This window comes from Vigna umbellata, chromosome 8 (assembly GCF_029865625.1).
Source record: "Vigna umbellata cultivar VRB3 chromosome 8, Vumbellata_1.0, whole genome shotgun sequence".
In the NCBI taxonomy this organism is placed as follows: Eukaryota; Viridiplantae; Streptophyta; class Magnoliopsida; order Fabales; family Fabaceae; genus Vigna; species Vigna umbellata.
The window spans coordinates 42096249-42109472 of record NC_142172.1 but is presented as its reverse complement, the minus strand read 5'-3'; the positions used below and the strand labels follow the sequence as shown (position 1 = coordinate 42109472).

At 29.0% G+C, this 13224-nt stretch overlaps 2 protein-coding genes across 2 annotated transcripts; both read left to right on the top strand.

Annotated features, from left to right (window-relative positions):
* The first annotated feature begins 473 nt into the window (after positions 1 to 473).
* Positions 474 to 2013, top strand: LOC124819829 (polygalacturonase-like). Its single transcript, XM_088097668.1, has 4 exons — positions 474 to 593; positions 736 to 1038; positions 1136 to 1654; positions 1780 to 2013. Exons 1-4 carry the CDS (start codon positions 474 to 476, stop codon positions 2011 to 2013), a joined length of 1176 nt encoding a protein of 391 aa, XP_087953794.1.
* Positions 2014 to 8967: 6954 nt separating this feature from the next.
* LOC124819830 (S-type anion channel SLAH2-like) lies at positions 8968 to 11620 on the top strand. Its single transcript, XM_047291420.2, has 6 exons — positions 8968 to 9087; positions 9171 to 9273; positions 9404 to 9829; positions 10046 to 10819; positions 10948 to 10979; positions 11063 to 11620. The coding sequence occupies exons 2-6, from the start codon at positions 9184 to 9186 to the stop codon at positions 11400 to 11402; spliced, it is 1662 nt and encodes a 553-aa protein (XP_047147376.2). The 5' UTR covers positions 8968 to 9087; positions 9171 to 9183; the 3' UTR covers positions 11403 to 11620.
* Positions 11621 to 13224: the final 1604 nt, after the last annotated feature.

The following is a 13224-nucleotide window of genomic DNA, read 5'->3' as shown; positions in this document are numbered from 1 at the left end:
ATAAATTTATTTGTCATTTTCATTTTACAGTGATATATTTATATTATATTAGATATTTAAATTAATATTTTAAATTTAATCAAATTTTAATAACTTTAAAATGATTTTTTCACGAAAAAAAAATGGTTAGAAATATATTTTGGTAATTAGATCATGGTCCAAAACTTCATGTTTGATTGAATCAAAACATATTACTTAAATTGAATTATTTCAGCCGTTATAGTTTGTAGGTAAATTATAATAATAGGATGTTAATGGGTGATATGTAGCTAATAGTTTATAACAAAATCCTAAAAATACAGTAAACATCTAAAGAAAGAAGAGAAATATTCCGATAGTAACATGTGTTATAATGTCTAATAATATTAATGGTTATTATCCATGTTGTTCATATATATAAAATCCAATCAAACTTGAAAAATAATTCACTCAACAAAGGGAAAGTGAGGTATAATCCGAAACTACAAAACAATATGAAAATTTCCATCATCATATTATTTTTATCTTTTTTCACAATTCACTTTGATTTAACCCAATCATTCACTATTCATCTATCAAAAGTGGGAACAGTACCAAATTTCGACATAACTGAGGTATGGATATTTAATATTGAGAGAAACAGGAATTCACATTATTTGATAATAAAAAAAAACCATATTTCATCTCCAATTTATGGGATTTCTTTTTATTATTATAACAATCTTTTCAATAATTTGCAATTTGCATATTCTTAAGGATTTAAAAAGTGGTTGGAAAGAAGCATGTGCATCCAAAGAACCTGTCGAAATTTATTTTTCGGGAAAATATACACTGAGACATGTAGAATTAAAAGGTCCTTGCAAGGGTCCTGTAAAAATTACTATTGATGGCCAAATCAAAGCACCAGTCAACCAAAAGGATCTTGGAGGCGACCATTGGATCAAGATTAGCAATGTTAATGACTTGACCCTGTCTGGTACAGCAATCTTTGATGGTCAAGGTGCATCTGCTTGGAAAGAAAATGAATGTTCAAAAAACTCTAATTGCAAAATTGGCATGGTAAATAAATATTATTTCAAAATTCAATTAAATTGCATGTGTATTTATCAAAATTAGATTTTATTTAATTTTGTATTCTTTCATCAAATGTCAACAGAATTTTGGTTTCCATTTCGTCAACAATTCAATAGTAAGTGGCATTACTAGCAAGGACAGCAAACACTTTCATGCCAATGTCTTGGATTGCAAAAATTTCACATTTGATGGATTTAAGGTGAGCGCTCCACAAAATAGCCCCAACACTAACGGCATTCATATTGAAAAATCCACAAGTGTGAATGTTCTTAATGCAAACATTGGCACCGGAGATGATTGTGTTTCACTAGGTGGTGGTAGTAACCAGGTTCTTGTCCAAAATGTGACATGTGGACCTGGTCATGGTATTAGTATTGGAAGCCTTGGAAAACACAAGAAAGAAGAGTCTATTGATGGTATTACAATTAAGGGTTGCACTTTGAAAGAAACTGATAATGGAGTGATGATTAAGACTTTGCCTAGTGAGCCAGAAACAGTTACAATTACTAACTTGGTATTTGAGGATATTACCATGGAGAATGTTAAGAATCCTATTATTGTAGACCAAGAGTATTGTCCATCGAACCAATGCTCCAAAAAGGTATCTAGTCTCTTATATATTCATCCACACATTAATGTTATTATTTCATTTATAAAATATTTTATATAGTACATGAGGTGGCTTAAAGACTAACTTTTATCTCATTTATTCTTGTGATGATTTAGCAACCATCAAAAGTAAAGATAAGCAAAGTTACCATCAAGAATATTAAGGGTACTTCAGCCACTAAAGAAGGAATGATTCTTGATTGTAGTAGTGTACCATGTGAGGATGTAGAGATATCTAATGTTGATCTCAAGTTCAATGGAACTCCAACAATAGCTGTATGCAGTAATGTCAAACCAAAAATAACAGGAAATGTTCCTAAGTGCACAACTACGAGTCAAAAAAAACAATAAATACAAATTTGTTTAAACCATTTAAACTATTTTTCCTTGGAGTATGAAAAATTCATATATAGTTTTAGTCGTAATTGTAATTCCTTAAATACTTGAAATAAATTGTAGTAAAATGAGAATTGTGTATATAATTATTCTTTAATAATAAAGTACTTTAATATTATCTGATCATGTCATGTTTAAACAATTTTTTTTATTAAGGTCGGACGAGTTCCATTATCTTATCTCCATCAACATAAAAAAATATTACTTATTGAATTATTTATTTGACATGGTAGTTTATAAAGAAAATATAAGAATAAGTTGTTCATAGTGATTTAAAGTTAATAATTTATGCAAATATATTAAAAATCCAAAAGAAAAAAAAATACCGAAACCGTAAATAATGTGTTATAATTACTAATAACATTAATGGTTTACTATTCATGTTGCTTTATTATAAATAATCTCCAAACACATTAGAAAAATAACTCACTCAACACAAGTATAAGTGTGGTATAATAAAAAATCACTAGACAATATGAAATTTTCTACTATCTAAATTTTTATCTTTCTTTATAATTAGCTTTGATTTAACGTAATCAACGAATTTTTATATACTACAATTTAGAAAAAATCAAATAGGAATATACTCTAAGTACATTTGATATTGAGTTAAAAAAAAACTAACATTGTTTGATGACAACAAAAACATATTTGATTCAAAATTATAGTATTTTTTATTTTGTTATTATTACAATCTTTCCAGTATTTTGTTGTTTCCATATTCTTAAATTTTTAAAAAAGATTTGTATTCAATCATGTTCATCCATGCTTGTTTTACATTTGTTATCAAAATTGTGATTCTAAAAAGAACATATATATGAAATGATACCTGTAGATGTAAAAAGTCCTTTGAAACTGCTATCGAACTTTACATTGATGGTACAATCAAAACATTGATAAAAGCAGATGACATTAACAGTGATCAATTGCTCAAAATTGACGGTATTAACGCCTTAATCATATAGGGCAAAGAAGTCTTTGATTGTCAAGACTGATATACTTGAAGAGAAATAATTGTTCAAAAGACATTAACTGCAAGTTGCTTAGCATGGTAAATGAATTTATTTTCGAAATTCAAATAAAATGTAACATGCCTATTTATAAAAATTAGATTTCATTTTTTTTTTATCAAATGTCATCAGAATTTTGGTTTCAAATTCATCAACAATTCAATAGTTTGTAACACTTTAATGTCAATGTTTTGGGTTGCTCCTCTATGGTGCGAAACCTTACACTTTCATTTCCTCTTCCTTAAACATTCGTAGTACCAAAAAAGAAAACACTTCCCTGAAAAAAAAAGGTAAACAAAAACATTTCAGAGATCTAAAACACCTTCAACCCGTTTTACAGTATCGTTTGATGTCGTAATCTATAAATCTTGGAATCGAGACCTCAAAGGATGTGTTTGGCGGTGATTACAGGAAGTAAAACAATAAAAACCATTACCAAACCCTTCATTATAACAAATTTACCAGGGATTTGTTCTGATTTTAAACCTTCGCGCATTGTCCATTATGTCAAATCCATACACAGTGTTGTGGACAGAGAAGAAGAGAAGATATGAAAACACAGTACACAAAGGAAGGATTAAGCAGGGAGGAGAGAAAGACAGTAAAGCCCAATAACATGATTGTGGGAGCAGGATATTGAAGGCTATTGTGGTCAATTGTGCAAGTAAAGATGAATGAAAAAAAAACTTAAATAGTAGACAGATGTCACAATAATAAATGTGGCTAGATGAATAATTTTTTGGTATTGTTTTTTCCTTAGTTATATTTTCTTATTTCTTTTAATAATTAATTTTTGTAAATAAATGATTAAAATAAATAGTAAAATAAATATTAAAAAAAATCAATTTAATATCAAGTCAAAATTTTATTATTTTAATATATTTTTATTTTAAAATATAACTGACAATTGACATTATCATATTTTTTATCACACATATTCTTATTGGTATTTTTACTATTATCCTTTTAAATAACTAAAGATCTATTAAAAATTTTAGAAAAAAAATATTTTATTTTGTATTATTATTTTTAAATAATGAAAATTAAATAATTTTAGAAAAGATAAGTGAAAATTTCAAAAAATATCACATTATATCAAGATTATAAGTTAAAATTTATTTGAATACAAATTTTCAAGTTAGTCCAATAAAAACATTAAAGATAGTGGTATACTTACTCATTTCTATTCAATGGAACTTGAACTTACATTGTATTCCAAATAATATTTTTCTCAAAAGGAAGAGTCTCTTCCATATTAGTCCACTAAGCATTCATATCGTCATTCATTTTAACGGGATACACTTATCTCAAACTTCGTGAGAAAGAGTTTCGATAACCATTGTATTCATAACCTAAGAAATTAAGGTTTTTATTAACAGGATTTAGATTTGTCACTAAAAAAATTAAGTTTGTTAACTCGAAATGTGAACGCTATAGTTTAATTAAAGGTAACTCAATATTTTTATATTGAATTAGTGCATGAAATCTGGTATGAGTGAAGTCTCTATCACATTTTATTTCATAAATTTAATTATTTTCTAAAATTTAGAATTATTTTATTAAAAATAACACTTTTCATTGTTTAAAAATCCTTAACTTTAATCGATAAATAATCATGATTTTTTTAACAAATGTAATTCTCTTAATAAAATGATATTAAAATTTTTTACTTTATTACTTATATAATTTGACAGCCAATATCATAATTTATATAATACAAATTTATAATATTTTTATTTTAATTTAAAATTTATTTTATAAAATATTTTTAAATATATTAAAATAAAACTAAATTTATTTTATTACATTGTACACATTAACTTCTTAGTTTTAAAAAAAAGTTATAATTAGATTATGAATTTTATTAGGATTCATTATCTTTAAAATTATTCAAATAACTGCCGTCATAAAGTTACTTTAAGTAAATAACTGCATGGAAATAAACTAAAAAACCAAATTTAAAAAAAAATTACAAATCCTTAACAACTTTCTTCAACTATTTTCAAAACTGCATAGCAATAAAACAATAAAAAAAATAAATGAAAATATGTTCAAATTTGATATAATTTATTTTGACTAGTAGCTCGCCGCCATTGAGATGCAGGGTTTCAAATTTGTTTTCTAGCCATGAATGAGAGCCGATGAGATACATGTATTTGTAAATTGATGTCTTTTTGACACGCATTGTCACAAGTTCATAATTTACTTTTTAAAGATATTTTGATTATTAAAAAAATTAATTTTTATGGAAAGAAGGAAATTAAAAATAAATAAAATAACTGATGTAAAAATTTATTAGATATTGTTTCGGTCGGATCTGGTATGACCCTGTTAAAACGCACAAGAGTTTGTCGAAGACTGGGTGGAAGTTGCGACTCTGTCTCTAGGGGACACTAGAAGCTGGTGAAAACCGGCCGGTTACCTCTTGGCTGAGGGCTGGACGCGTTGGGAAGGGCCGAACAGACTCTCTCGTCTTCAAGTCCTGGTTGTAGTATTCGTTCTCTCTCCTCGCTCTCCAAGCCGAGCGGTCGGGTACCAGTCAAAGGCACTCCGACTTGACACTCCGACGCTTAAGTCAGTAACATGACCGAGTGATCTGTAATGCATGTATATATTGTTGGGTACAAATAAAGTCCCACATCGGATAAAATATGAAATACACATGAATTTATATACACATAATATACATCCCTTAGTAAGAGATCTTTTGGAGTGGTATTGTTTTTTAATTTGAGTTCTCAATAAACACAAAAAAATAAAATAAAAGAAAAATACAAAAAGAATAAGAATGAAGATTTTTCAATCTAATAAATTAACAAGTTAAATAAAAATTTATAATTTTTAATAAAAATAAGAGTTAAACAAAATATTCTCTCAAATATAAATACATATAAAACTAAAAAATACATGTATTTGATATTTCTATATTTACACAAAAATATTTAAACCATCTAAAAAGTTTTAAAAATATACTAAAAAATATCATACTCAAATTAACTTAAAAATTTTTAGAAACAGAAATAAATTGTTTACAATTAAAAAAAATTACAAATACTTCTAATTTCTTAACCTATAGTATAATTGTTCTTACCTTATTATAAATAGTTTGAATCAAAATGACTCTTGTTCATGTTTTGTTAGGTTTTTCTTCTATGAAATTAAGGAATAATCCTTTGTCATTTATTAATTTCATCTTCACCTCTATTTAGATCGTTGTTTGTTGTGAAAACTCTTGAAAAAAAATTCCTCTAACTTTATCCAAGTAGATTCATCCATGACAGATAACCTATACTCTTTAGTAATTGAGGAAAATATTTTGGCCTACACATAAGCCACGCACCTGAATTTGACGAGTTTAATAATAGAAAGCACAAACTCACATGTCAAAGTTGATAATCATACTCAAAAACAAGTTTTATGACTCCACACCACTCTTTTCGAGAAAAAGATTTATCAAGGAAATCTAAAATATATCAGTTCAATTTATATAAAAAATTAATTACTTTAATCTAATCTTAAAAAATAATTGTATATTTTTTTTACATGAAATATAAGATATACGAGTCTTTGACTTACATCTATATTTCCAATAATTTTTTCTTTAAATGTAAGTCTCATTGACACATGAGATAGGCAACTATTTATTAGAACTTTGCAAACAGCGTGTGTAAGGCGGCAGCTTTTATTTATTAAATAAGCTTCATTCAATTATATATTCTTTTTCACACTAAATTAGTTCAAATATCAATGCGATTTCATGATAAAGATAAATTTAAAGAAAATTTCAAAATTTAAAACCGGCCTATGTTCCAAATATTTAATCATCCTCTCCCTTTTGAACAATAAAATTTTAAAAATCTCTTGAAAAAATTAGACCTAATTTTTATAATTAAACATTTAGACGAGTTAGGTTTGAGGGGTTCACTAATCACTAGACTTCAAGACTCAAATAATTAATTTATCCTTTTTAATTAAAAAATGTTAAAGTAAAAATGGATAAAATTTGCCTTAATATACACTGCAATCTAACATCACCAAAATTGCACATATTTACAATTTTATTTTTCTCTAAAATCTAACTCACGATATATACATATAATTTTGTTGTCTCTCCATAAATAAAATATCTATTTATTAAGAACCCCGATATTTTAACAAATTTTTTTAATAATTTTTTATAATAGATTACGTGTCACTGTTTTATTGGTCTGTGTATTTAAAACGGATCAATCACAAGCTACTATATAAGCTATTGTAAAAATGTTGTAAAAAAATTTGTTAAAAGGAACATTTTTCATTTGTTAAACTTATAATAATAGTATAATGATTTACAATTAGCTAGTACGTGTTAGATACCTAATGAAAGAAACTAAAATTTAGAAAATGAAAAATGGCTAAAAAATTTAATTGAAAAGTATTGAAGATTTTATGTATAGTATTATTAATTTATAAGAATTATTTTGAAAATTAATTTGGGAAATTTTTTAATTGATGGTAATATAAAAAAAAGAACACAGCAACACACTCTGAAAATTAAATTCAAAACATAAGATTTATATTTGGAATATGCAAATAACAAATGCTAAAAAAAGTGAGAACATCTCTTTTGTTTTTCTATCTTTTAGTTTCTTTTCAAAGTAATTTTTAAAACTTGATAAAGTTTAATAAGATAAAAATTAATTGTTAAACAGTGGAAGTAAATTGAGAAGCAAAACAACCATGCTCTATTTTTTTTTGTTTATTTGGGAAACAACTAGAGAACCCAATTTCATATTGTGATAACATAAAATTCTATTATTTCATATCAATTAACCATTTAAAACATATGAAAGATTTATTTCTTTATCCCTTTGTTGGCATACAAGTGAAAGATGCCAGTTGTTAACCATCAGTTTTTTGCCTACGACCTTGATAATATTATATATATATATATATATATATATATATATATATATATATATATATATATATATATATAATACGGAAAGATTTTGAAGTTTATTGCACAAACAATTTTTACATCATACACAATAAACAAATCAATACATTAGATATGGGTTTTCTGGTATAAGTTACATATTTTATTAATGTATATCCATTATATAAGTCTTTAATTTCACGTTTGAACTTCAGTAAATATATTATAGCTCAGTCAAATGAAAAGGAGAGGGAAGAAAAGCACTTACTATTTTCCTAAAATTATAAATAAATATATTAAACTTATGTATTGTAACAAATTCTTGTATTGATAGTGATAATATTATTTTTTAATAGATTGTCCGTGGTGATAAAGTATCTGTCACTGTATTATAGAGTGTACTACAAAAGCTTTTAGTCTTTTTAATATCCATTTACTTGCAACTTCCGTTATAAAACTTGTATTCTTTTAATCTCTAGGATTGAATTTTTGGTCCATGTTGGGTTTGTATTGGGAGATGACGAGGAAAATACTAGAATATTACCATATCTGTTATTTCTGCTAATAAGGGTTAGCTTAAGTGGTAGTGGTGAACCCTGTTCAAAAAAGAAATTTTTTATTCCATTTTAGTACTATATTTAATCCTGACATCACTCAAATGTTAGGTGATGGCTACAGAATTGCGACATGCACTGAGCTAGAAATTTGAAGCTTAATTATTTTGTATAGTCATAACTTTTTCTTCTATGGTTATTTTACTGTATTCATGGACTCATATATGGTGTATGACATATCTGACCTACCTACATTTTCCATATTCGTATTTTAATGTGGCCACGCCGTTGTCAAAATAAGCAGCTGTTGTTATCACCAATAAAGTGCTTTTGACGTAATGGCTGCAAAAATATTATGGCCACCGTAGTCCTGCATTGTATATAATCCCTCTCATCGATCATCTCTCACGCATGTCTTCTCCACACTCTTTATTTTCCCTGAAGAAGCAAACTCTTGCTTCCTCACCACGTTTTTTCTACGTTTGTGTTTTCTCTTGTGAAATTTCTGCTTCCTGAGTTAGAGCCTCTGTAACGGAAATTGTTATTTGTATGTCTAATGTAATAAATTCCTTTAGAGCTAAATGACTCCTTCACATGTCAGTAAACTCAATAATTTCTGTACTTTTTCAGGTGTAGGCCTAGCATGGAAAACAACCTTCGCCGTGTTGGCTTGCCTAAAGTTCCATCACTGGTTCAACATATATCAAACGTGAAAAACAGCTCCTCTTCCAAAGTAAGAATCGTTATCATTAATGTGAGTTTGAAAAATTGAAAAAAAATAAAAATCGAGAGATTAGTGATGTTATGCAATAACTACATCCGTTTTGGTGATTAAATGTTAGGATATTTGTTTCCAATAACAGGAAAGTGAAAGAAAAGGCCAAGGTGATGAACAGGAACATTCAGTATCTATCAACATGCCATCAAATTGTGAAGAGGTTCAGCTACATGACACCGTGAGAGCTCCCTACAGTGGTGAAACTGATCTTAATGGGGCTCCCATTTTCTCTTCTGAATCAACTACTACATACTCCAAGCCACGAATGCCATCACAATCAATGCCAAATGGCAGCGTGCAACCAGAGGCAGCAAGCAAAAGGTTGAACGATAAGAGAACTAAGTTTTTCAAAACATGGTACGGTAAACTTGAGGCGAAATTATCAATTCTGCATGGAAGGGTACATACACAAAGTGTAGAAGACGATAACAACTTAAGCAACACTGAGAACCCTTTACCTGTTGATTCGTTCGTGAAAGCACTGGAAGATCCACATGTACAAACTCCTAAAGTATGCAGTCGTACTCTTCTATGTGTAACAAATGTTTCACATCCTAGAAATCCTTCAATGCTGTTTTTACTGATGTTTCAACCATTTGAGTCTTATGTAGACGAACATAACATAACCATTTTTTCCTAATTATTCTTTTTGGACACTCAGTATTACATAGTAAGTTAACCATTGGCGTTTACCTAATGAATTTTACACTTTGATTTACTCTTTCAGAAGTCTTCAGAAGAGATGGTGCCTCCTCAGGACAAGCAGTGGCCATTCCTTCTTCGGTTTCCGATTTCATCTTTTGGTATTTGTCTAGGAGTTAGCAGTCAAGCAATTCTATGGAAAGCATTGGCCACGTCACCTTCCACTGAATTTCTTCACATAACTCCGAAAATAAATTTCGTGCTATGGCTTATCTCTGTTGCTGTTGTTGCTACTATTTTCGCCATCTATCTGTTCAAAATGATTCTCTATTTTGAAGCAGTTCGCCGCGAGTACCATCATGCAGTTCGTGTTAACTTCTTCTTTGCCCCATGGATATCCCTCTTGTTCTTAGCTCTTGGAGTTCCTTCATCGTTTGCAAAAGAATTGCATCATGCGGTTTGGTACATTCTAATGATTCCATTGTTCTTCCTTATGTTAAAGATATATGGACAGTGGATGTTTGGGGGCAAAAGGAAGCTCTCAAAGGTTGCCAATCCAACAAATATGCTAGCACTTGTTGGAAATTTTGTGGGAGCCTTATTGGGTGCATCTATGGGCCTAAGAGAAGGACCTATTTTTTTCTTGACTCTTGGACTTGCACATTATATGGTGATATTTGTAACTCTCTCACAGATGCTACCAACAAATAAGACCATCCCCAGGGACCTCCATCCAGTGTTCTTTCTTTTGGTTGCACCACCCAGTGTTGCTTCTTTGGCATTGGCCAAGATTCAGGGTTCTTTTCATTTGGAATCTCGGATTTTCTATTTCACTTCCATGTTCCTATATCTCACGCTGGTAAGCTTTTTCTAAGTTTTCATTGTCTAGAAAAAGAGGCTAATATAGTTTGCACAACTTCACCACTACACAATCAACGATTTTAGTATTCAAGTTGCTTATCAGTTTCACTTCATATGCTTTTGCAGGCTGTTCGGGTCAATCTTTTCAGAGGACTCAAGTAAGCTACACTCTTGTTAATATCCATAACATTGGCTATTCCATTATGTTGATTTTTCCGACACATTGTGTGTGATTGTGCAGATTCTCAATCTCATGGTGGGCCTACACTTTTCCAATGACTGCTGCTGCAATTGCTACCATAAACTACACAAATCAAGTCACAAACGTTGTAACTCAAACTCTGAGTGTAATATTGAGTCTCGTTTCTACATTCGTAGTAGCAACAGTGCTTGTCTCGACTATTGTGCATGCCTTTGTCCTCCGAGACCTCTTTCCCGATGACCTTGCCATTGCCACAAGTGAGAGAAAGCAAAAAACTCATAAGAAACGCTTCCCTTTAGGATTTGGAAGCCACGGACGTGCCAAAAAGACTGAAAATTACTTGAAGTTTGTGAACTCGGATAAAAATGATTTAGTTTAGAAGCTTCTTTGACAACAACATACTCCAATATTTCAAGGAATTCATCATCTGCGTGAGTATTTAGATCTCTCAAACGAGTAAGAAAATAATGAGCACAACCAACATCTTTACTAATAAGTACCTTTGATGGTTTTAGATTTTTCTTGAGTAGTCCCTGACACTGCAAATGCTGACTATTTTAGCCACTGATTATATGAAATTTTCACTTTGGTCCTTGAGTTTACAAATGTTAGAACTTTTTTTGAGCTAAACAACAATGGAAAGTGAAGTGAAAAAGAAAACGATTAAAATGAATAACGTTTTGCAAAGTCAGAATCTAAAGGAGAATTCTGTGAAGTTATAAAATAATGGTTTCATCAATTTTCCCATTGACCATGTACGTTCAAATTAACAGAGAATACCGTTGAGTAATTAAGCACAAGGGAACATGATTGAAAAACAGAGCAAATCTTTAACGATTATAAAATCTGATTCAAAGTTAATGATGATGACGCTTTCATTAATGTCTCGCAAGAAACTTTACGGCAATCACTTAGTCGGGAATGGTGCACGTATTTAAAAATGCAGAAACATATACTAAATAAACACAAACGGTAGTATACAAGTAAATCTGAAATTGATAAAGAAATATGAACCAAAATTCACGCAAATTTCTATCTTATTTAAAAATTTAAATTCAACGAAGTAGTCTTCCAATATAGTAACCAAACGAATTGTACATTACCTTATGCATTGAACTTATTAATGTTTCAACATTTTTAAATAATGTGCAATAACATTATTCTTCACACACTTTCGGATAGGATATCGATACTTTTGACAACATTTGTTTGATAATATTTTTACACTATTTACGTGTCATTCTATGATTGGTTCATGTTGGTGTTTATGATTATTATTATTGATTGTAAAGTAATTTTGGACAAATCACGTAATTAGATAATTGCATCCTCCGTCTTTTCAGACGTCAGAAGCATCCAAGAAAAAAAAATTAGAAACAATTTTAAAGTAGAAAATATTGTTCATAAAAAGAAAGTTTTATAAAGCTATTTCAACATCTTTATGTCCATGAACTTCTCTCATAGTGTACTCTTAATATCCAGAATTCACCCTAATGTTTCTGGGATCAAATTATGAGAGTTGTAAGCAATTGAAGGGTCTATTGTTTCTTATTCTCCTAGTTTGTTTTATCTTTTAACACAAAAATAATCATTTAGTAACAAATAGACTTTAATCTAATGAGGTCAAAATATTAATATTCCTTCATTCAATTCACATTAATTTGCTTTAGAAGTCTACCATGGTACCCAATATTTGTTGGTACAGTGATTCTGTAGACCAAACCAATTATAATGGTAACCAACCTCCATTAAAGTCCAATAATATCCATAACTCCACGGTCCATATACTTCAATAGCTTCTACCACCCTAGAGTCCTCGAAGAGTAAAGAGGAAAAAAAATGTTATTGGACACTCATATAAAAGTAAATTAGTCATACAAAAAAAAATTGTATTTGTAAAGAAAAAGAAAAAAAATAAAAAGTAGTAAAGGATAATAACAAATGGGTGTAAAATAATTTAATGTCAAAATATTATTGTCCTAAGAGTAAAAGTATTACTCAATGACTACTTGTAAACAGTTTTAGATAAAAAAAATTCTTGTTGGTGCTTTTTATTTGTGTGTTTCATTATATGAATTTTATGGAATTACTTTTGGTTGATATATAAAGGATTTATTTAGAGCTTATTATATTATACATACTATTATTTTTGGATTAAATTAATAATACATTGTTCCAGTTGTTAAGAGACAGCTGTGACA